The sequence below is a fragment of the Nansenia antarctica genome (assembly GCF_963989245.1).
Source record: "Nansenia antarctica genome assembly, chromosome: 9".
Taxonomy (NCBI): domain Eukaryota; kingdom Metazoa; phylum Chordata; class Actinopteri; order Argentiniformes; family Microstomatidae; genus Nansenia; species Nansenia antarctica.
Genome location: NC_137679.1, coordinates 6,564,926 through 6,591,340, shown reverse-complemented (window position 1 = coordinate 6,591,340; position 26,415 = coordinate 6,564,926). Strand labels below are relative to the sequence as shown.

The following is a 26,415-nucleotide window of genomic DNA, read 5'->3' as shown; positions in this document are numbered from 1 at the left end:
AAATACTTTTGAATGCATGCAGGATTCTGCCACAGTACAGGATAGTATACAGGATTGCTTTGCTGCATTGAGAATCTCCCTTCAAGAAGCATTTCCATGCAATGCCGTTATTGATCCAGCAGGGGGCGATTGTCAGTAGACAGCATATGCAAAGTAGTATTATAAAGAAATGAAGAAGAAGCCTTGACAAACGCTCTAGCCAAGGTTAAGATTATTATTATGGTGGGTATTGAGGTGATCAGTATAGGATATCTTGACAGTTATAATAGATCATTTAAACACTACAAATTGAAAAGTTAGGTTGACAGAGTTGGAGTTGTGCATACAGGCCTAACGTTAGTGTATATGTTACTTTACTTGTTTAAATTCTTCCACCTGCTGCTACTCATATAACTGTTGGGGAAGACTTTACTCTAACACCTTCAAATAATAACAATAAAAACTCTCTAAGAAACCGGAGCTGCTGATCACAAGAGGCCCTTTATTACAGACTGGGGCCTGAGCTAGTTCACGATGCAACTCTCTAGGCACTCAGAAATATCATCTCTTGTAGAATTCTCCTGGGGACCCCTCCCCAAATACTCATTTACATACCGTGCCCCCAACTCCCAGCTCAATATCCTGGGCCTGTTGCTGTGAAACCCTTTGATCAGTGATTAGGCTAACTCTTTCCCCCCATATAGGCCTATTCCAAGCCCTTCTCATGATAACTCTGGGCATCATTAATAGCCTACCTCCTGGCTGGCTGTCTCCCTGAATAACAAATGGTACCATTTATTGCTAAATTCCTTCTCTGAAATCATGAGGGTTAGGGAGAGAAAACCCACCATACAACAAGCTCTTCACACAAATCCAACTTTAAAACGCAGAGCCGTCTAACTCGTGTTTTTATGACTATCAGTTTTGATACCTATTCAACTTCAATGATTACACAACAACACTCAACTCTTCAACAACCGACACTACCACTCTCAACCAGTCAACCAACCCTCCACCCGGTCCACTGAACTACCCCAGACTCCAATCTATCTATCATACTATCTATCTACCTACCTATCTATCTATCTATCTATCTATGGAACTATCTGACTCTGTCTAACCTTCTATCTTTCCAACCTCATATCTATTAGGGATGCTCCGATCTGGATTTTTGGGGCCGATACCGATCACCGATTTTTTTCCTCAAGATCAACCGATACCGATACCGATTTTTTTTTTAATACATAACTGTAGGCCTACTGACTGGATAGCCTACATATTTTTTGCTTTTTAGACAAAAGTTTTGATCCATTAGGCACCAAGCAAACGCAGACCCATTTTTATGGCATAGTAAAAGTCTGGCCTATCACCCAGTTAGGGCCTGAAGCCCAAGTCAGTCGATATGGCTGTATAAAAGACATCATAAACGTGGCCTTCATGGTTTACATACTGTTACGTCCTCCTATGTTTTCTGTTCAGTTATCTGTCTTCCCCAGGGAAAAAAATAAATAAATAAATAAAATATCGGTTTTTGCGATCGGCCATTTTTGCCGATCACCGATCGAGTCATTTGGAGTGAAATCGGCCGATTTAAATCGGTGGCCGATAAATAGGAGCATCCCTAATATCTATCTAGCTATGTAACATACAATCGATCCATCCATCCATCTATCTATCTATCAAACTCTGACTCTGTCTAACCATCTAACCTTTCAACTAACCAGACTAACTAGAAATGCCATTCTGCAATATTTCATAGATAAATAAGGTCTAGATTGGAAACGAGGACATACTGTAACAGAAGTCAACAACTTTCAAAGCGACTCATCTATTCAGCCTTTGTAAATTCACCCTATTAAGTCTAGAATATCACTGTTATTTACTCTGATATCCAGTCTATCCCATTTCGACCTCATTCAGAGCAGACATTGTGACTTTGCAACTGCAAACCAAGGCCTCACACGAGTTGCACAAAGGACAGACGAACACGTGTTTGTTGTTTGGTCTTTCTTGCGGAATGTTGATATGAAATCAAAATACTCATCAGAACATATGTTTGATCCGTGGTGTATTCCGGTAGAAACGATCAAACAGATACAACATCTCTTCTGATTAGTATGTTCACCTCATTTAAACTTTCCGCAAGAAACAACCACCATTACGAGACGAACGAAGCAATGCAATGCAGGACTTGGCTACGAACACGTTTTACTTACATTTCTGCGTTTTCACCAATGTGGAGATACAGGCGCTGCTCCAAACGGCCCTGTCGGACGTCTAATCATCCAGAAATAAAATACAATTCTTACAAGCGAGCTACCTCGACGGACTCACATGAGAAGTAGAATGAAACATGTTATAAACACGTTGTCGTCTTTTGATGACGTCATCACTGGGTCTTTTCGTAGCTGTGTTCTGGAACTCCGCCCACTTAGCTCAGGTATATTTATTCAAAATAAAAGCGCCCGCGTTCAACTTGTTTAAGCATTTAGAAATACTACATTTGGATAAAGTAACCCAAATGATATGCTTCTACATCTTGAAATAAACATGTAAATAAAGATCCTACTCCATTACTCTATTATTTTTGCTTTGAAGGGTTTATCATTCTTCCAATATCCTAATTATTGTGATGAAAGACTGCTGCTTTGCATAGTGGACATAATGGATTGTAAAGAAATAATCTTCCAATGCTAAACATGATTGTAGTAATCATGTTAGAATATGTGTAAGAATACTTCGTATGACACCCCTCAAGTTTGAAACTCACTTGATTTATATTCTAGAAGTGTTTCTGAGTACTGTGTAATATGAATCAATTGAATATGAATCAGGTTAGTTTCAACCTTGAGGGGTGTGATACAAAGTATTCTTGACCATTTACTGTGTCCCAACAGTTAAAAGTGTCACCTCTAGATTGAATAGGGAACCCATAATGGACTGTACACAAAAACATTTCCAAGGCTAAACATGATTACTACCACTGTACTCAGCAACACTTCTAGAATATGGATCAAGTGAGTTTCAACCATGAGGGGAGACATACAGCTGTGTCTTGTCATGTAAATTCTACTAATTAATAAATAATAAAGATACACGTGAGTTGCTAGGCTCACAAGAACTTACCACTAAGGGTACACGATGTGATGAAACAAAGTCTCTTCCGTTTATTAAGAGCTCTTAGAGAAGCAAGATACAAAGCAAAGCTCTACCTCAGTTCTGAGGGGTTACTGAGGGGTAAAAATACTAATAATACAACAATAAGGAAGACAAGATATTATCACTTCTCATCAACACAAACACATTTCCATCAGTGGGGTGGAAGCTGTTCAATGTTTGAATGGATTTTATTTTAAAGATGTAAATACATTTCAGCTTTGTTGACACACTCGCTAGTCAACTAACACAGCTTGTTTTGTGAGCCAGCTAACAATGTAAAGCAGTGTTATAGTTAATAGTTATAGGTGCATGTAGGTCCGTTTACCTGCTGGAAATTTCTCCTTTTTATCCAACTGAGCTGATGTGCCATGCAGGGGTCATACAGGGGTCAAAGAAGTCAATACCACACAGGAGTTCAACCAAATCAAATGGTGCATCAGTCAGACAGTCACCACAGGTCAGTGAGCTCATTACACCTCCTAGAATATGGATCAAGTGAGTTTCAACCATAAGAGCTCTTAGAGAAGCAAGAGAAAGGAACCACTTTACACCACTTTACACTTTACAAGTGTTCTGGGTCCTTTGTGTCAAAGATGAATGAGTGCACCTAGCAGACATCCTGTCTGTGATCAAATCGTCAAACCCCTGTTTTCCTTGTTATTACGTTTGAATGTATTAATAGTTGGGTGTATAGTCATGTTTGATCTTATTTTAATGTATGTTTTATGAGTAGTATGTTGTTGTCATTATTGTGTGATGTTTCTTTCCAGTATTTTGTTGTGCCTTTTTAATAACATTCCACAGAAACCCAGCCAAATGGTCAATGAGCTCATGACAATTGGTATGGAGCTCATTACAGTGGTTATTGGGATGTAAATAGTGTCACACCCCTGGCTGATGTCTCTGTGGAAAACACTGTTTATGAAATGAATACTTTTGTTGTGTAACTTGCCAGTGAGTGTCCCCAATAGATAAAAGGTATTTTGACATTCATGGTTGAAACCATACCCAGTGTTGGAATGGGATGAATTGGCAATCGAAGATTTGGGCTTCAACGTCCACTTCAGTCCAGCCTTCAACATGATGACTGAGGAGACATCCCCTGGTGTCCTGAACGTCACATTTCATAATAAAAAGCTTCCAGATGGAAGTTTAGATAAACCAAAAATGTATGTGACACCAGCTGGTGAAATCATAAACCATTTGTAATTTTTCTACACAAGTATTTGAATGTTGATGCACCTCAAGAATGGGAATGGGACAGAATGGGAGAAAAGTGACTAATGAAACCGCAGCTACAAACGCTGCTAACAGCTAGCGGCTAACAGTGGTACATCGCTAGGAACGTCTAACTGCTTTTTTATAACATCACAACAAGCTGAGAGAACATGGACATGCTAAACACAGTGTGGTTTGGGGTTTCACCAGCAGGGGGCGTCACATGTTGCAGTGATGAACTGTCTGAACCCCACCAGCACCGGAAATAAACCAGCAGGAAACTTCAGTCCAGACTTGTCCTCAACGGCACATTTCATTTAAAAAAGCTTCCAGATGGAAGTTTCGATAAAACCATCGATAGAACGCAACAGGGAAGTCTCAACACATTAACACGTCCACATAGAGGAGATCTGGAGGAGCCACATAGAGGAGGTGTGGAGGAGCCACATAGAGGAGGTGTGGAGGAGCCATACCTGCCTGGCTGTAGCGCTGCATGAGGCCTGCCACCATCAGATCCAGCCCAGGTCCCTCCTGGGCAGACAGGACACTGATCATTTACATTTACACTTTTGGCATTTAGCTGACGCCTCATTCCAAAGCGACTTACAATTAATACGTTCGACTAAGCAAGTGAATCATCAATCCACCAGTCGTAGCAGGAAGAGTAATCTAGCTCAGGCCCGGGGCCATGGGCAGTCTCAGTGATAGAAGGAACAAAAAGACAAAATACAGTTGTTGTTGTTGTTGTTGTTGTTGTTTTTTGTATAGACACTGGATAAACAGAGAAACAGTACAGGGGGGGCAGTAGAAGTCTTGGGGGACACAGTAAATGGGAAAAGCGGGTGTCTCAGGAGAAACAGTGCTGGGGGGTAGTAGATGTCTCAGGAGGAGCAGTTAAGGTGTAACCTGAAGAGATGGGTCTTCAGTCTCTGATGGAAGATGGGTAGTGACTCTGCAGTTCTGACAGGACTTCAACAGAACCTCATTACTCACAGAGGACATCCACAGTGCGGTCCCCTTAGCTGTTCCCGCCAGCTTCCTGGTGATCTGAAATGACACACAATAAACACAGAGGCCCTCATGAGACTACACATCAGTAGTGAAGAAGGCTTTGAAATGTTCTGCTTTGCTATTGATAATTGACATAACATAAATGCTCACATTTGTAATATTTACTTTCTTAGTGGAGTCCATTTTCAAAACGGACCCATAGGTGGAGGTGATCCTCTCCTTGATGTGGTCCACCCTGTCTATCATATCTTTCCCATAGACAGTGAGCAGCCACTTGTGATTCTCCTTCATCTGCTTCACCAGGAGGGAGGAGCTGATCTCCTTCATCTACTTCACCAGGAGAGAGGAGCTGATCTCTTTAATCTACTTCACCAGAAGAGGACCCATACGTCACATGCATACCTTTGTGACAAAAAGACACATGTTTTATAATCGGAATACATATATTGATATGAGTCTCATGGAATATCATGCTTGTCATCAAATTTCTATATTTCTCAGTGAATCAGCATTTCATATCATTCTCATGATGTCTTGTGCAATCAACTGTGATACAACACACTGCTCTGCTCAAAGGTCATTGTGACCTGGGAGTTGTGTGTTTTGATGATTGGATTAAACATGCGGAGGTGTGTCTTTTTTCTCAGTATGAGGTTATGAGATTTATGTATTCTGCTGAAGATCGTTCCACCAGCGGGGTGCCAGGACAGTCAAGAGCTGTGACCGGGTAGTGCGACTGCTGCATCATGTGTGTGTGTGTGTGTGTGTGTGTATACCCTGTCATTTATGACAAATACTATGCAATGCATTGTTCAATTTCTTATATTATCAGCATCAACGGCCCTCAGCATCAACGGCCAGCTGGTTGAGCAGGTACAATCCTTTAAGTACCTGGGGACAAAGATTGACACCACTAGGCCATTGTGGCGATATAACGGTTTGTAGCCTGCTGCTGATATCACCACAGTAGTAAATATTAATTTATTAAAATATGAACATATAACAATAACTGGGGCTAGTATGACCTATGCATTTAATCGGCCTGCAATATCTTGCCAAACAATTTCCCTCGCCTTGTTAATTGCGGCAGTATTGCACTATTTTACATCTTATTTTTGTTCTTCATAAAGATCAATAATTAGGAGTGCTGCGCAAAAAGTGCTGCGCAAAAAGAGTGCAGTATCTTCATTTCGAAAGTTTGACTCTTCAGGGCTCTTTATGTCTGCGTGCACACGCCCATATCGAAGATTTCTAAGCCGGTGTTCTGTGAACACTCATGACACAAGCCTGATCCTCGTTCGAGGAATCACCTGAGGCTTGAATTCCAATCCCGAGTTGCCTGATCGCAGGATTTATTTTTAGCGCCGATATACTAATCAACGTTCGTGGAATAGCCCCCTGGTTGCTGAGGACTAGGCTGGTGTGTCCTCAGGTCCACCAGATACTCTGCCAGGCTGTCCACATGGTCCTTTCCTGGCATGCTGTGCTCATCCACTGCCCAAAAATAATACCAATACCAGGATACCACCTTCAGGTTTTGTGTGGATATGCTCAGATCTGACTTCAGATTCAGAATAACATTCTACACATAACAAAGATATACAATCATCAATAATTGAAGCAGAATTATAACCGGCAGGAAGTGACATGACCACAATGAATATCTCCACAACCATAAGGGCCATTGTAATAATCTTGGTATCAGATGAAAGCTAACACCTGTGGGGTGTCAGAATCAAAATAGATGTTACTGTGTAGTAGCAAATAGAGCTAGGACTTTGCATGTAATCAGTATTCCAATGTAAGATTAGTACTTGTGCCAAGTTAGATGCTAGTAATGTGAGCCAGTGACACTTTGGAGAGGTTTTAGTATAGGTATGTTCAGACGGACCACCACATTGTGCCATTTGGAGAACTTTTGGCACCACCAGTGCCATTTGACCTTTCTCATGTACCAGACTGTAAAACGAATTATATTTCACTGACAGATCACTATATGTATAAATTCCATGCAAATTCAACTGTTCTCACTTGTTTTGAAAAGTAAACCATTCACCTCTATACATTTTCCCACTCAAAGAAAAGCATACAAAGAAAATGACGTTTGACTCAGATTTATTGTCAAAGTGAGAATATACAAAATTACAACTTTGAAATATGAAACAGAAAATATAATCAAACATGCAATGAAAACAAACCTTGAAATTGCAGAAATAACAGGTAAAAACAACTTAGAAGTATGTACAATGTCTGCCACTCAGTCATTTGCACCTGCATTTGCACTAACGCTCCTCAAAACAGTTCCTATAGTGCACCATGCCACTCTTCAAAACAGCTCCTTTTTAATGTGAGGCACAGAGGGACCTGGCCCTTCCTGCAGTATACAGGTGTCTTGACCCTGTCTTTGCCAGCGTCCTTGCACCTCTTGCAGTACCTCATCTCAGTACCATCCGAAGAATATACAGAATTACAATATGCATCCCAAAATGTTTATCCATAGACTCAAGAATCAAGCTTAATTTAAATGTAATTTTAGAAAGACAGGCATTACACAATACTATTTCAACCAAAAAACATATATTGGATAGGCAATATGAAATAATATGAATAATGAAAGCAAACTTTGAAATATGAAACAGAAAATATAATCAAAAATACAATAAAACCAAACCTTGAAATTGCAGAAATAATAGGTAAAAACAAATCAGAAGTATATACAATGTCTGCCACTCAGTTATTTGCACCTGCAATTGCACTTTCTTCACCACAAGAATGTTTCCTAGATAGGATTTCACTATGAGGACAATAGTGAAATAAGATTCATTTTTATCTAATCATGAAAATAGGTTGAACCATCCCGTTAAAAACCATGATATCTGTGACCACTAAACAGTCTGATACTCCAACCCTACTCCCACACTTAACTCCTAACACTGAGGACCATGTGTTGGTTATTACAATATTTCTAATGAGGTCAAATACAGAATCCATTAGAGGACACAACCTTCCTGTTCTGTGAACAAAGACCACAAGTTACTATAAATACATGGATGAATCTATCTTCGTTTTTACTATAATAATAATAATAATATATGCAAACACTTTCATCCAAATCAACTTACATTGCAGTGAGTGCATACATGTTTCAGTATATATGGTCCCAGCAGGGATATATGGTACTACACAAGAAGCAATGGAACTCTGTCAGTGTCCGTACCATGATGCTCTCAGGTTGCAGGACTTACTGAAACTGTTCCGACTCTAGGAGCAGTGGTACTCTCTCCTGTGTGTATTCTCTGATGTACCTTTAGGGGATGTTTGTAACTCTCCTCACACTCCCCACAAATGTTATGGCTTCTCTCCTATGTGTGTTCTCTGATGTTTCTTTAGGTTTCCTGCGTCAGTAAAACTCTTCCCACACTGGGAGCAGTGGTACGGTCTCTCTCCTGTGTGAATTCTCTGATGCTTCTTTAGGTTTCCTGCATCAGTAAAACTCTTCCCACACTGGGAGCAGTGGTACGGTCTCTCTCCTGTGTGTATTCTCTGATGAGTCTTTAGGTTATTTGGAGTAGTAAAACTCTTCCCACACTGGGAGCAGTGGTATGGCCTCTCTCCTGTGTGTATTCTCTGATGTGTCTTTAGGTATCTTAGTTGAGAGAAACTCTTCCCACACTGGGAGCAGTGGTATGGCTTCTCTCCTGTGTGTATTCTCTGATGGGTCTTTAGCGCTCCTGCCTCAGTAAATCTCTTCCCACACTGGGAGCAGTTGTATGGCTTCTCTCCTGTGTGTATTCTCTCATGGGTCTTTAGGTTTCCTAGTTGAGAGAAACTCTTGCCACACTGGGAGCAGTGGTATGGCGTGCTTCCTGTGTGGATACTCTCATGGGTCTTTAGCGCTCCTGTATGCCTGAAACTCTCCCCACACAGAGAGCAGTGGTATGGCTTCTCTCCTGTGTGTATTCTCTGATGGGTCTTTAGCGCTCCTGCCTCAGTAAATCTCTTCCCACACTGGGAGCAGTTGTATGGCCTCTCTCCTGTGTGTATTCTCTGATGGACTTTTAAGTGTGCTGCCTGAGTAAATCTCTTCCCACACTGGGAGCAGTCGTATGGCCTCTCTCCTGTGTGTATTCTCTGATGTGTCTTTAGGTATCTTAGTTGAGAGAAACTCTTCCCACACTGGGAGCAGTTGTATGGCTTCTCTCCTGTGTGTATTCTCTCATGGGTCTTTAGGTTTCCTAGTTGAGAGAAACTCTTGCCACACTGGGAGCAGTGGTATGGCGTGCTTCCTGTGTGGATACTCTCATGGGTCTTTAGCGCTCCTGTATGCCTGAAACTCTCCCCACACAGAGAGCAGTGGTATGGCTTCTCTCCTGTGTGTATTCTCTGATGGGTCTTTAGCGCTCCTGCCTCAGTAAATCTCTTCCCACACTGGGAGCAGTTGTATGGCATCTCTCCTGTGTGTATTCTCTGATGGACTTTTAAGTGTGCTGCCTGAGTAAATCTCTTCCCACACTGGGAGCAGTCGTATGGCCTCTCTCCTGTGTGTATTCTCTGATGTGTCTTTAGCGCTCCTGCCTCAGTAAATCTCTTCCCACACTGGGAGCAGTCGTATGGCCTCTCTCCTGTGTGTATTCTCTGATGTGTCTTTAGGTCTCCTAGTTGAGAGAAACTCTTCCCACACTGGGAGCAGTGGTATGGCTTCTCTCCTGTGTGTATTCTCTGATGGGTCTTTAGGTCTCCTAGTTGAGAGAAACTCTTCCCACACTGGGAGCAGTCGTATGGCCTCTCTCCTGTGTGTATCCTCTGATGTTTCTTTAGGTGTCCTAGTTGAGAGAAACTCTTCCCACACTGGGAGCAGTGGTATGGCTTCTCTCCTGTGTGTATTCTCTGATGGGTCTGTAGCGATCCTGCCTGAGTAAATCTCTTCCCACACTGGGAGCAGTCGTATGGCCTCTCTCCTGTGTGTATTCTCTGATGTGTCTTTAGGTCTCCTAGTTGAGAGAAACTCTTCCCACACTGGGAGCAGTGGTATGGCTTCTCTCCTGTGTGTATTCTCTGATGGGTCTTTAGCGCTCCTGCCTCAGTAAATCTCTTCCCACACTGGGAGCAGTTGTATGGCCTCTCTCCTGTGTGTATCCTCTGATGTGTCTTTAGGCCTCCTAGTTGACTGAAACTCTTCCCACACTCGGTGCAGTTGTGTGTCTTCTCTCCTGTGTGTTTCCTCTGATGTTGCTTTAGGGTGTTAGGGGAAGCTAAACTCTTCCCACACTGACGGTCAGGGTAAATATCTTCTCCTCCGTGAGCCTGTGGTTGTTTGTGGTTTCCTGACATGGTGGAGCTGGACTCACTGTCTGAGCCTGGGTTGGAACTCTCTCCTGTAAGAGTAGGAACATATACAGGATTAGAAACATTTCATTCAACCTTCATTTATACAGGGGAAAACACTCTGAGAACTCTTTTGCAGTTGCCCCCTGTCCACAGTATCTATACCATTACAAAACAACACATAAGAAACACAGTTCAATACAGACATCAAGACATCACTTAAAACCACAATATATGAAGAGAAACAATCACCAAAGAGGTCCTCTATCAACACCATAAATTGCTTGTGCGACACCAGAACAACCAACTGGAATGTTTTTGTAGATTTTCCCTGCAGTGAGGTGCTCTAAAAGTGGATTTACCCAGTTTGGTGGAGACCCAGGTAACCTCAAGAGTTAACCAACTTTGAGAAAGAGTTCAGCAACTTGTGGTCTTGAATTTCAGTAATGAGGTTAGGTAAGCTGGGAGTTTATGCAGAAGGCAAGATCTACAGAACTTTAACAACGTCCAGGTAACGGTTTGATTAAGTATGCAATGATTAGTTTTAAAACAACCCTAATCATTGCATACCTAACCCAGAACAAGGGCACTATGGTCGATGGCATCCAAAGGTTTAAGTGTAGTGGCTGCTAGGGGTGCAACGGTTCTCGTTTTTTTTACGGACGGTACGGTTTGCGTTCCACGGCTCAATTCACTAGTGAACCGTGACGGTTTTCGTTTTTTTTTTTACCTTTATTTTACCAGGAAGTCACATTGAGATTAAAACCTCTTTTACAAGAGAGACCTGGCCAAGACAGGGTCAAAATAGTAGCTTAAAAAAACAGTTCAGATAACAAGACAGGACATAAGACAGTGGCAACAATACAATAGACAAACAATGGTAGGGGTATTTACAAGGTGATTAAAACATTGAGAAGTCTAACCAAAGCAGGTACAGCGAGCGGTGACCACATCCTTTAATCTACGCTTGAAGATACTTATGGAAATAAGGGCCTCTAATTTAAAAGTAGTCTGTAGGTCATTCCAAGACCAAGGGCCATAATAAGACAAGCTTGCCCTTCCAACATTGTTCATGATAAGTGGCACCTTGTATTTTGTATTGTAGCCATCTACGAGACCTGAGACCCGAGCCACTCGGTATTGGGATGAACTTCAGGCCCAGATAATTCTGTAAGAAGCCAGAGATGATTTTAAACACAAGTGTACCAGTGTTGGAGCCTTCTGACAGAAAGAGATGGCCATCCAACCAGACTATACAGTGTACAGTGATGGGTCCTGAAGGCACTATTGGTGATGTATCTTAGAACCGAATGATACAGGGGGTCTAGCTTGGATAAAGTGGACAGAGAAGCAAACCTATATACTGTATCACCATAATCCAATTGTGAAAGGAAAAGGGCGGAGACAAGACGTTTTCTGGAAGCCAAGGAAAAGCAAGATTTAAATCTATACAGGAAGCCCACTGTACGCTTAAGCTTTATGGCGAGAAGATCAATTTGGCCGCGTTCTTAAATTAGCTCTGAGAGCGCCGGAACGTCCACGTGAATGCCTCGAACGCGGCCTTTGGTCAGAGGTCGAGTTGGTCTGGAACCCAGTTGTACATCTTTACTGCCTAATTGGCTGCCTAATATCCAATCACAGGGAAGAAACAAAAACACTGTTAGAGAAAAAAAAGGTGAAGATGGCGACCGGATTAGAACACATGGCGAACCCAGTTGAGAGGCAACAGTTTGAGGAAGCCCCGGATTCCTACAAGTCTGCGGTGTGGGGGGAATACGACAATAAGGGGGAAAAAACAGTGGACAGAAACATTACTGTCTGCAAGCTCTGCTTAAAGCGTGTGCCATATGCTAATGGATGCACCTCTAACATGAAACAGCATATTCGCCGCTACCACTCAACGATAACACTGACTGGGAGCAGGAAAGCCAGTCAGGTAGCGTCAGTGAGCAGACAGCAGTCTCGAAAGTGTTTATTTTTGGGGGGAAATTTGAAAGTCTTTTTTGTTTATATACAATTATATATACATTATATAAACATTATATACATTACATATACATGTGTATGTTAAAGTTCCATATGTATAAGCAAATATAAAGTAAAGTACTGTTTGTAAATAAATAGTAGCATTTGTTTCTGAACCGAACCGTACCGAAAACCGTAACCCAAAATACCGAACCGTACCGAACCGTGGGCTAACTGAACCGTTGCACCCCTAGTGGCTGCTACATTTTTGTTGATGACATCACCATAATCAAGCACTGGCATGAAGGTTGATGGCACAGTTGATCTGATTTGTGCTGTTTAGGGAATGCCAAGATATGTTGCTTTAAAAGAAGCCCATCTTAACTCTTAGCTTTTTAACAAGCTCCTCTGTATGTTTCTAAACTTCAACTATTTGTCAAACCAAATGCCTGAAGGTACCATGTAAATCTGTACAAGCTATAGTACACAAATATAAACATAATATGAGCACACAGTCATCATACGCTGAACTCAATCCTACAGAACATTTGTGGGCAGAAGTGAAAAGGCTTGCGCGAGCAAGGAGGCCTACTAACCTGACTCAGTTACACCAGTTCTGTCAGGAGGAAAATTCCACCAACTTAATGCGAGAAGCTTTTGATTGCTACCAAAGGCAATGCCACCCAATACTAACTAAGTGTATATAAACTACTGATCCACTGGGAATATGATGAAAAAAATACAAGCTGAAATAATTTATTCTCTCGACTAATATTCTGACATTTCACATTCTTAAAATAGAGTAGTAATCCTATCTGACCTAAGACAGGAATTGTAAAAACTGTAAATGCAGGATACTTTATTATTACTTAATTATTTACAGATAACACAATATTCTTAATGCAAATAGTAAAAAGAACCTGACCAATAATCGATCCTTGATCCATCCTATGTTATGTCCAAAAAACCTGATTTAGGCTAACCTTAATCAGTTAAGAAACACTGCGTTCTGTCAGTTAAATAATATTCAATACAGCTACATGAACCTGATCCAGATAACCTCTGAATAAGTAGGTAATGGTATTAATAAATAAGGACCATCCCTAATACAAATTAACACCACAGAGCAATGTACAATAAATACATTATAATAGGAGTCAAGTTCATGAACTTACCATCCAACTTACCATGTGAACCCAGGGACTCTGTGGACTTGGCTTCAGACATGGTAGCTGGGCTGTGAGATGGATCAAAGGAAGAGCCACACATAGTGGAGATTTAATTACACAACCATTCAGATTACCAAACCCCTAACAAAGAATATGCACTACTATGAATTGTTATTGTAAAGCGTCTTTAGCAGTGGCTGGGCTGAGACCCAATTCTCTACACCCTCTGGCTCTGGTGGGTTTGAAAGGAATACACTGGTCTAAGCAATATGGTGGTGTCTCAAATGGTAATAGTAAATGGACTGACCTATTCCAAAGCGCTTTACAATGGCCTCTAATTCACCCATTCACACACCACTGGCGGCAAGCTACCATGAAAGGCGCCAGCCCGCTCATTGGGAGCAATTTGGGGTTCAGTGACTTGCCCAAGAACAGTTTGACATGTGGTCTGTCAAAATACTTTTGAATGCATGCAGGATTCTGCCACAGTACAGGATAGTATACAGGATTGCTTTGCTGCATTGAGAATCTCCCTTCAAGAAGCATTTCCATGCAATGCCGTTATTGATCCAGCAGGGGGCGATTGTCAGTAGACAGCATATGCAAAGTAGTATTATAAAGAAATGAAGAAGAAGCCTTGACAAACGCTCTAGCCAAGGTTAAGATTATTATTATGGTGGGTATTGAGGTGATCAGTATAGGATATCTTGACAGTTATAATAGATCATTTAAACACTACAAATTGAAAAGTTAGGTTGACAGAGTTGGAGTTGTGCATACAGGCCTAACGTTAGTGTATATGTTACTTTACTTGTTTAAATTCTTCCACCTGCTGCTACTCATATAACTGTTGGGGAAGACTTTACTCTAACACCTTCAAATAATAACAATAAAAACTCTCTAAGAAACCGGAGCTGCTGATCACAAGAGGCCCTTTATTACAGACCGGGGCCTGAGCGAGTTCACGATGCAACTCTCTAGGCACTCAGAAATATCATCTCTTATAGAATTCTCCTGGGGACCCCTCCCCAAATACTCATTTACATACCGTGCCCCCAACTCCCAGCTCAATATCCTGGGCCTGTTGCTGTGAAACCCTTTGATCAGTGATTAGGCTAACTCTTTCCCCCCATATAGGCCTATTCCAAGCCCTTCTCATGATAACTCTGGGCATCATTAATAGCCTACCTCCTGGCTGGCTGTCTCCCTGAATAACAAATGGTACCATTTATTGCTAAATTCCTTCTCTGAAATCATGAGGGTTAGGGAGAGAAAACCCACCATACAACAAGCTCTTCACACAAATCCAACTTTAAAACGCAGAGCCGTCTAACTCGTGTTTTTATGACTATCAGTTTTGATACCTATTCAACTTCAATGATTACACAACAACACTCAACTCTTCAACAACCGACACTACCACTCTCAACCAGTCAACCAACCCTCCACCCGGTCCACTGAACTACCCCAGACTCCAATCTATCTATCATACTATCTATCTACCTACCTATCTATCTATCTGACTCTGTCTAACCTTCTATCTTTCCAACCTCATATTATCTATCTAGCTATGTAACATACAATCGATCCATCCATCCATCTATCTATCTATCAAACTCTGACTCTGTCTAACCATCTAACCTTTCAACTAACCAGACTAACTAGAAATGCCATTCTGCAATATTTCATAGATAAATAAGGTCTAGATTGGAAACGAGGACATACTGTAACAGAAGTCAACAACTTTCAAAGCGACTCATCTATTCAGCCTTTGTAAATTCACCCTATTAAGTCTAGAATATCACTGTTCTTTACTCTGATATCCAGTCTATCCCATTTCGACCTCATTCAGAGCAGACATTGTGACTTTGCAACTGCAAACCAAGGCCTCACACGAGTTGCACAAAGGACAGACGAACACGTGTTTGTTGTTTGGTCTTTCTTGCGGAATGTTGATATGAAATCAAAATACTCATCAGAACATATGTTTGATCCGTGGTGTATTCCGGTAGAAACGATCAAACAGATACAACATCTCTTCTGATTAGTATGTTCACCTCATTTAAACTTTCCGCAAGAAACAACCACCATTACGAGACGAACGAAGCAATGCAATGCAGGACTTGGCTACGAACACGTTTTACTTACATTTCTGCGTTTTCACCAATGTGGAGATACCGGCGCTGCTCCAAACGGCCCTGTCGGACGTCTAATCATCCAGAAATAAAATACAATTCTTACAAGCGAGCTACCTCGACGGACTCACATGAGAAGTAGAATGAAACATGTTATAAACACGTTGTCGTCTTTTGATGACGTCATCAATGGGTCTTTTCGTAGCTGTGTTCTGGAACTCCGCCCACTTAGCTCAGGTATATTTATTCAAAATAAAAGCGCCCGCGTTCAACTTGTTTAAGCATTTAGAAATACTACATTTGGATAAAGTAACCCAAATGATATGCTTCTACATCTTGAAATAAACATGTAAATAAAGATCCTACTCCATTACTCTATTATTTTTGCTTTGAAGGGTTTATCATTCTTCCAATATCCTAATTATTGTGATGAAAGACTGCTGCTTTGCATAGAGGACATAATGGATTGTAAAGAAATAATCTTCCAATGCTAAACATGATTGTAGTAATCATGTTAGAATATGTGTAAGAATACTTCGTATGACACCCCTCAAGTTTGAAACTCACTTGATTTATATTCTAGAAGTGTTTCTGAGTACTGTGTAATATGAATCAATTGAATATGAATCAGGTTAGTTTCAACCTTGAGGGGTGTGATACAAAGTATTCTTGACCATTTACTGTGTCCCAACAGTTAAAAGTGTCACCTCTAGATTGAATAGGGAACCCATAATGGACTGTACACAAAAACATTTCCAAGGCTAAACATGATTACTACCACTGTACTCAGCAACACTTCTAGAATATGGATCAAGTGAGTTTCAACCATGAGGGGAGACATACAGCTGTGTCTTGTCATGTAAATTCTACTAATTAATAAATAATAAAGATACACGTGAGTTGCTAGGCTCACAAGAACTTACCACTAAGGGTACACGATGTGATGAAACAAAGTCTCCTCCGTTTATTAAGAGCTCTTAGAGAAGCAAGATACAAAGCAAAGCTCTACCTCAGTTCTGAGGGGTTACTGAGGGGTAAAAATACTAATAATACAACAATAAGGAAGACAAGATATTATCACTTCTCATCAACACAAACACATTTCCATCAGTGGGGTGGAAGCTGTTCAATGTTTGAATGGATTTTATTTTAAAGATGTAAATACATTTCAGCTTTGTTGACACACTCGCTAGTCAACTAACACAGCTTGTTTTGTGAGCCAGCTAACAATGTAAAGCAGTGTTATAGTTAATAGTTATAGGTGCATGTAGGTCCGTTTACCTGCTGGAAATTTCTCCTTTTTATCCAACTGAGCTGATGTGCCATGCAGGGGTCATACAGGGGTCAAAGAAGTCAATACCACACAGGAGTTCAACCAAATCAAATGGTGCATCAGTCAGACAGTCACCACAGGTCAGTGAGCTCATTACACCTCCTAGAATATGGATCAAGTGAGTTTCAACCATAAGAGCTCTTAGAGAAGCAAGAGAAAGGAACCACTTTACACCACTTTACACTTTACAAGTGTTCTGGGTCCTTTGTGTCAAAGATGAATGAGCGCACCTAGCAGACATCCTGTCTGTGATCAAATCGTCAAACCCCTGTTTTCCTTGTTATTACGTTTGAATGTATTAATAGTTGGGTGTATAGTCATGTTTGATCTTATTTTAATGTATGTTTTATGAGTAGTATGTTGTTGTCATTATTGTGTGATGTTTCTTTCCAGTATTTTGTTGTGCCTTTTTAATAACATTCCACAGAAACCCAGCCAAATGGTCAATGAGCTCATGACAATTGGTATGGAGCTCATTACAGTGGTTATTGGGATGTAAATAGTGTCACACCCCTGGCTGATGTCTCTGTGGAAAACACTGTTTATGAAATGAATACTTTTGTTGTGTAACTTGCCAGTGAGTGTCCCCAATAGATAAAAGGTATTTTGACATTCATGGTTGAAACCATACCCAGTGTTGGAATGGGATGAATTGGCAATCGAAGATTTGGGCTTCAACGTCCACTTCAGTCCAGCCTTCAACATGATGACTGAGGAGACATCCCCTGGTGTCCTGAACGTCACATTTCATAATAAAAAGCTTCCAGATGGAAGTTTAGATAAACCAAAAATGTATGTGACACCAGCTGGTGAAATCATAAACCATTTGTAATTTTTCTACACAAGTATTTGAATGTTGATGCACCTCAAGAATGGGAATGGGACAGAATGGGAGAAAAGTGACTAATGAAACCGCAGCTACAAACGCTGCTAACAGCTAGCGGCTAACAGTGGTACATCGCTAGGAACGTCTAACTGCTTTTTTTATAACATCACAACAAGCTGAGAGAACATGGACATGCTAAACACAGTGTGGTTTGGGGTTTCACCAGCAGGGGGCGTCACATGTTGCAGTGATGAACTGTCTGAACCCCACCAGCACCGGAAATAAACCAGCAGGAAACTTCAGTCCAGACTTGTCCTCAACGGCACATTTCATTTAAAAAAGCTTCCAGATGGAAGTTTCGATAAAACCATCGATAGAACGCCACAGGGAAGTCTCAACACATTAACACGTCCACATAGAGGAGGTGTGGAGGAGCCACATAGAGGAGGTGTGGAGGAGCCACATAGAGGAGGTGTGGAGGAGCCACATAGAGGAGATCTGGAGGGGCCACATAGAGGAGGTGTGGAGGAGCCACATAGAGGAGGTGTGGAGGGGCCACATAGAGGAGGTGTGGAGGAGCCACATAGAGGAGGTGTGGAGGGGCCACATAGAGGAGGTGTGGAGGAGCCACATAGAGGAGGTGTGGAGGAGCCACATAGAGGAGGTGTGGAGGAGCCACATAGAGGAGGTGTGGAGGAGCCACATAGAGGAGGTGTGGAGGAGCCACATAGAGGAGGTGTGGAGGAGCCACATAGAGGAGGTGTGGAGGAGCCACATAGAGGAGGTGTGGAGGAGCCACATAGAGGAGGTGTGGAGGAGCCACATAGAGGAGGTGTGGAGGAGCCACATAGAGGAGGTGTGGAGGGGCCACATAGAGGAGGTGTGGAGGAGCCACATAGAGGAGGTGTGGAGGAGCCACATAGAGGAGGTGTGGAGGAGCCACATAGAGGAGGTGTGGAGGAGCCACATAGAGGAGGTGTGGAGGAGCCACATAGAGGAGGTGTGGAGGAGCCACATAGAGGAGGTGTGGAGGAGCCACATAGAGGAGGTGTGGAGGAGCCACACCTGCCTGGCTGTAGCGCTGCATGAGGCCTGCCACCATCAGATCCAGCCCAGGTCCCTCCTGGGCAGACAGGACACTGATCATTTACATTTACACTTTTGGCATTTAGCAGACGCCTCATTCCAAAGCGACTTACAATTAATACGTTCGACTAAGCAAGTGAATCATCAATCCACCAGTCGTAGCAGGAAGAGTAATCTAGCTCAGGCCCGGGGGCCATGGGCAGTCTCAGTGATAGAAGGAACAAAAAGACAAAATACAGTTGTTGTTGTTGTTGTTGTTGTTGTTGTTGTTGTTTTTTGTATAGACACTGGATAAACAGAGAAACAGTACAGGGGGGGCAGTAGAAGTCTTGGGGGACACAGTAAATGGGAAAAGCGGGTGTCTCAGGAGAAACAGTGCTGGGGGGTAGTAGATGTGTCAGGAGGAGCAGTTAAGGTGTAACCTGAAGAGATGGGTCTTCAGTCTCCGATGGAAGATGGGTAGTGACTCTGCAGTTCTGACAGGACTTGTCCCTCCCCCATCAGAACCTCATTACTCACAGAGGACATCCACAGTGCGGTCCCCTTAGCTGTTCCCGCCAGCTTCCTGGTGATCTGAAATGACACACAATAAACACAGAGGCCCTCATGAGACTACACATCAGTAGTGAAGAAGGCTTTGAAATGTTCTGCTTTGCTATTGATAATTGACATAACATAAATGCTCACATTTGTAATATTTACTTTCTTAGTGGAGTCCATTTTCAAAACGGACCCATAGGTGGAGGTGATCCTCTCCTTGATGTGGTCCATCCTGTCCATCATGTCTTTCCCATAGACAGTGAGCAGCCACTTGTGATTCTCCTTCATCTGCTTCACCAGGAGAGAGGAGCTGATCTCCTTCATCTACTTCACCAGGAGAGAGGAGCTGATCTCTTTAATCTACTTCACCAGAAGAGGACCCATACGTCACATGCATACCTTTGTGACAAAAAGACACTTCTTCTTCTCCTGTATAGTCAATCAGGCAAGCAAAATCATCGGTTCACCTCAAATTCCCCTGTCTGAAATATACAACCGGTCATTAATCAGGAAAGCCACACAAATCACACAGGACCCTTCTCACCCCCTCCACCAATCATTTCAGCTACTTCCATCAGGCCATCGTTACAGAATTCCACTGGCCCGGAAAATTCCGCCTTTTTATGGCTCACGCTGTACCTAAATACAAAATACCAGGTCGCAAATACATCACGGAGACGGCCGTCCCTGCCCTCAATAAGAAGGTGACTGAGCATGTTTCAGATAAGCTAGGAAAGGTGCAGGCCATCAGCTTCACTACGGATATTTGGACCAGCGACGTCTCCCCACTGTCCCTGCTTAGTTTAACTGCTCACTGGGTGGACTCCGAATCATACAACCGGGAAAGCGTTAGCAAGTAAGCGTAAGTGTTAGCAATAATTTTACATCGAGGTGAGTATGCGGCTCAAAAAACATGTTTTTTTGTTTTGTTTTTTCAAACGCAGTGGTATCGGATCGGTACTCGGTATCGGCAAGTACTGCACGGTCAGGTATCGGGATCAAAAAATGGTATCGGAACAACACTAGATGTTACCATGCCAACCAGAGAGGGTGTGTTGTTTTAAATAATGTTGTTTTGGGAGGGGTGGGGTAATATCATAAAAACACACTCTTATCTACCCCCATTAAAGTACAGGTCATGATGCGTGTTGTGTAAGTGTGGCGCAGGTTACTATCAAACTCCAGTCATTGGGCGGGAAGCCCTTCTGGTGTTAGCGAATCCTGGCCGAGTCTCTCTGGCACACTTCCGACACCCGAACACCGAACACACGGTGCCAGGCTTTAAATGTGTGCTGTACGGACTACAACTCCCATTATGCAACTCACGGGAGAGTAGAAGGTTTCATTACATCCTCCCAACATTTAAACAGGCCCTCAAAACTCACCTCTTCAAGCTCGCCTTCATTAGTTAACCCTCCCCCCTCCCATGTGTCCCCAGCACTACCTTAATTAGGCCCCTATACTTTCTTTTATTTATTTCTTGTTTATTTTTATTATTACTACTCAATCTTTTCAGTTTGTAAAGCTTATTTGAGTGTCTAGAAAAGCGCTATATAAGTCTAATGTATTATGACATTATCATGGATCTGCCAGGCAATCAACTTGTCAGTCAATTGTTGGAATTTGGTCTTTTTTTGCTCTAGGGTCAGCCATAGTCAGCACCCCTACAGCAATTAGGGGTTAACTGCCTTGCTCAAAGGCACATGCAGTTCCTTCCTAGTAGCCAGGTTAAGCTTGTCAGTGTTTCCTCCAGGATTTTTCCCATTCGTGGCGGGGCGGTCATCTTTCGCGCGCACAGCGCCGCGTTTTTTTTCCCGCGTGCACGCGACACCAATCGTGGTGATTTTAGAGGCAATAGATTATTGTTGCCCCGCGCATATTGCTATGAATAGTTCGAAGCTAGGTGCTTGCACGTTAGGTGCGAGAATGCTCGGTTAACCCATTAGCGGGAACATTATATTTGTTTCACAAAATAGGCTGATTTAATTGACCATGAACATCAGAGACAGACATTACGAATGTTCATTTAAAATACTCTATACTGAGCACTGGTATAAGAACATGAACCAGAGAACAGCAGTAAATGCAATAACCCACAGTCGTCGCTGATGATGTTGCATTTTCGATTAGGATAAGGGATTAAAGGCACCGGCGACGGACTAAAAGAGAAATCCGTTTACCGGCTTTTTACACGCACATGAGTTGTTGTAAGACTCATAAATGTTTCATTTCCACGGCAAAACAAACAATACACAACGAGGGTTTAGTACTACCACCGCATGATACAGCTGCATGTCATAAACTCGTGTAGAACAGCTGGGGAGTCTGAATGTTTTCAACAAGGCAACAACTCTGCTTCTCACTCCAATTTTAAACTCTGAGAGCGCTGGAGCGCACACTGGGCCCGACGTCATAGAGAAACCGAGTCATTTGATTGGACGAGAGGCATTCCACGAGTGCTGATCGGATTTCCTGAGAGAATTTACGAACGCAGCCAGTTTTGAAAGCGCGTCGCCTCGCGCCGCGCGCCTGTTGAGAGATTCAGTCTCGATTGCAGTGCGAACACAAACGACGAGGTTAATTGCAACATTGTAACATATTGTAAATAACTACCCCTAAATCGTAACGAAATGTTGGTCTGGAAGCGGCCTAAATCTAGCTTCAATCTGCTTTTTTTCTGTTCTCCGGTCATAATAACTCGCTGCCTTTCTGCGCAGCTTGAATCAAAGTGGACTGTCTGAATGGTGGCAGAGGAAATTCTTTGGTGGCGGCCCGCCACGAATAAATGCATATAGAGGAAACACTGCTTGTAAACAACAATAGATAAGTCACACTTGTTTGTGTTTCTTTGCGTGAACATCAGGGATCATTCAACTGTTCCTCAGCAGTATTGAGTGTCTGAGTTTCTGAGTGTCTGTGAGTTTCTGAGTTTCTGTGTCATACCTTGTTGTTGCAGGGGATGGCGATGTCCACGTATCTGAGCGGGGAGTCGGTGTTGCACAGAGCGATGGTGGGGATGTTGACGTAGGACGCCTCCGTCAGGGGCTGGTGGTCGGCCCGGGGGTCCGTCACGATCAGGAGGCGGGGCTCGCGGAACGCCGCCTGGATCTGATTGGTGAACGTCCCCGGGGTGAAGCGACCGTGGAAGGTGGTGGCGCCGGTGGCGGACGCGAACTTCAGCACAGCCCTCTGGGAAGAACAAGGAGAGAAGAAGAATTAATAATAATAATAATTATAATAGTTTTGTTGCCATGCAATCAACTTGTCAGTCAATTGTTGTTTTGCTCGAGGCACAGGGTCAGCCATAGTCGGTGTTCCTGGAGCAATCAGGGGTTAAGTGCCTTGCTCAAGGGCACACGCAGCTCCCTCCTGAGGCGGGGATCGAGCCAGCGACCTTCCGGTTGCTAGCCAGCCTCTCTAACCTCTAGGCTACTGCTGCTCCCGTAATGTGTGTTAGAGTTACAGCGAGGTTAGGACAACATGAATAACAGCCCTGGGAGACCAAGACGACAGAAGATAGTTAGGCAGCAGGTAGACCAGAGCCCAGTTCTTCCTAGGGGGGATGGGGGGGGGGGCGTGTGCACGAACTACATTGCGTTGTCAGTACTTGGTGGTCTGTACTCCGACAATACAGTTGAATCTTTTATTAGGACTAATATGCATATGTTTTGATCATTTCCATCTGTAATATATACAATTCACCTTGCCTCGACTAGGCGTCCGTCACATAGCCAACGATGGCATTGTGGGCAGGTCAATGGTGACATGTTGTTGTGGCGCAGGTTACTATCAAACTCCAGTCATTGGGCGGGAAGCCCTTCTGGTGTTAGCGAATCCTGGCCGAGTCTCTCTGGCACACTTCCGACACCCGAACACCGACCACACGGTGCCAGGCTTTAAATGTGTGCTGCCCCGTCAATTACAAAAGGGACGCCGGCCGGCTTCACGGGCGCAGTTTAAGACTAATCCGAGACTAAACGGCATCCTCAGTGGAGATCCTCCACTGCAAATGTGATTTAATCCTGGACTAGGCTTAAGCCTCGTCTGTGAAACCAGCTCTGGATATGTTCCATATAAAAGACTTACGCCATCTTCAGCTACATGCGTCCTCCTGACTGCGTCCTGGCTAGGTTAACGCAGAGCGCCTCACCTGGCCAGTGTTCCTGGAGGAGATGACACACACGTCGGCGGGGTTCTCGATGGCCACGATGGCCCGGGCCGCCAACAGGAGCTTCTCCCAGGTCTTCTTCAGGTTGATGATGAACACACCTGGGAAGGACCAACGACGAAGGCGTCAAGTCAACTGTTTATGATGAATGTGTTACTAATATAATTATGACAAAAAAGAAATACATTCGCAGTGGCGTCTAGATTGTCTAATAACAAATGAACATTAAGGTTGCAGACTGATTGTGCATCGTTCATGCTTAAGTATACATGTTAGGGTACATGTGGGGAAAACGGTTTATGTTGGCATTTCCGGGGACAGGGCAGCATAAAACGTTGACTTGGTACATGCTGGCATGTCTAACCCTAACCCTACCCCTAACACCTAACCCTACCACCCTAGCACCTAACCCTAATTTTCCCACATGTACCGTATTCCCACATGTACCGCAACACATACATTCCATCACACCCTTCATGCTTTTTTTAATCTAGCGGTGGCCTACTGGATAGTAAATTGGACTGGTGATCAGAAGGTCGTGAGGTCAAACGACACCACCACTAATGTGCCCTTGAGTAAGGCACTTAGCCCTAAGTTACTCCCGGGAGACTAATTGTAAATCGCTTTGGATAAAAGCATCTGCTAAATTGCATTTTACATTTTTCTTTTTAAAAGGATAGTGAGCAAGATGTCATTACTCGTGCCGATTTCCTTTATGAGCTCCAGAATGACCAGTTCTATGTAGTTCAAGCTGATCCAACAATACGACAGAAGCATATTTCATCCCAACTACCGTTGTAACATATAAAACAGACTAACAATATTCTGTGCAAGAACTGGTGCCATGACTAACATCCTGCCAGGTTTGAATGTTGTTCCATCACGGATTGAGATTGTACAGCATGTGTAAGACTGCCATCTCACCCACCAGTGATGATTTCACTCTGCCCTTCATCGACAACTCACACAGCCACTAACCAGACCAAACAAGTGCTTTTTTGAAGGGGTGGACCTACACTGTTCGTGTTCATTCATCTAAACTGTTCAAGGTTGTCGTTACAACTATTCTTCATACTGACATACACAACTGCATTCCTGTAACGTTGTTGAATCCATAACAGGTAGAAAACGACTGTACTTCGCTCCAGGTCGCAGGGTAACTCATCTGAGGGACGGCCGGGGAGATCTCCCATTCATTACTCTACTCACCATCGGTCTTCCTCTTGTAGACGTAGTGCTCCATCTGGAAGTCCATGTTGGTGCCTCCCAGATGGATCCCTGCTGCCAGGAACTTGAGCACATCCTCCTCCTTCATCTGAAGGACATCTAGACCTCCGGACATCGTTACCACTTTTCCTGCGTTACGAATTTAACGGAAAAGCTGGTAGGGGGGGGGGGGAGAGGAGGGGAGAGAATTTAGGCAAAGTATTAATCGCTGAGTCACTGACTTCCATTGGAATTGAATGTACTGCTGTCTTGTTAGTTGTGTATGCCTAGTGTTGTCTCAGTATGTCGCAAACAGCAGTGTTTCCTCTATATGCATTGATTCGTGGCGGGCCGCAGAAGCATATTTCATCCTAACTACCTTTGTAACCAATAAAACAGACTACAACAATATTCTGTGCAAGAACTGGTGCCATGACTAACATCCTGCCAGGTTCGAGTGTTGTTCCATCACGGATTGAGATTGTACAGCATGTTAAGACTGCCACCTCACCCACCAGCGATGATCTCACTCTGCCCTTCATCGACAACTCACACAGCCACTAACCAGACCATGCGAGTGCTTTTTTGAAGGGGTGGACCTACACTGTTCATTCATCTTAAACTGACCATCCCGCCACTGATGTGAAAAATCCTGGAGGAAACACTGAACAGTAAATGCTCTGGCTACGCGCAGCTGAATAGTATGAATGATCGGAGTTAGTGCTGTTCCCTGTCTAGAAGATAATGCCAGTCATAGTGGTTACTAATACTACCTAATGTGAAACCTGCAGCACTGGGATTACACATGCTGCGCAATCATGCTGCACGATCTCAATCCGTACCGTATGATCATGCTAGAATGGAGTGTAAACATCACAGATCACACTGTCAATGTTGAAACACATCATTAGGCAATCCGTTAATGCGGATCGCCTAACAGACGCGATCCGCCAGCCTAGGTGCAGCAAGCAACGAGCATGGACGGCATGGCTTCAAGGCCTAGTTTAGAGTCTCATCTACCATTGAAATTAACCGATTCTGCTGCTTTAATTCGGCTGATATTGTTGACAGCCAATGCAAAGCCTCCTAACAGTCTGTATTAGTGCATTAATAATTGTCTATGCTGTGTTATTACAAGAAAATGCACAAAGTGTATCTCACCACGAGACAACGCCATATGGAGTTCTGTTCCTCACGGTAAAAAGAGTTCGAGCAGTGGAAGTGACGTGGTGATATACTGAACGATCCTCCAATCGCATTGCGTTTCCACCGCCGGAAATGAAGATGTAGGTGCA

At 43.1% G+C, this 26,415-nt stretch overlaps 1 protein-coding gene across 1 annotated transcript; it reads right to left on the bottom strand.

Annotated features, from left to right (window-relative positions):
* Window positions 1-6,201: 6,201 nt before the first annotated feature.
* LOC308165075 (small ribosomal subunit protein uS2-like) lies at window positions 6,202-25,295 on the bottom strand (the record flags this gene model as incomplete). Its single annotated transcript, XM_080539174.1, has 8 exons — window positions 25,124-25,295; window positions 23,897-24,015; window positions 22,690-22,935; window positions 19,909-20,070; window positions 19,726-19,779; window positions 19,186-19,243; window positions 6,749-6,861; window positions 6,202-6,258 (listed from the first exon to the last, which is right to left on the bottom strand). Exons 1-8 carry the CDS (start codon window positions 25,254-25,256, stop codon window positions 6,202-6,204), a joined length of 942 nt encoding a protein of 313 aa, XP_080395300.1. The 5' UTR covers window positions 25,257-25,295.
* Between the last annotated feature and the right edge of the window lie 1,120 nt (window positions 25,296-26,415).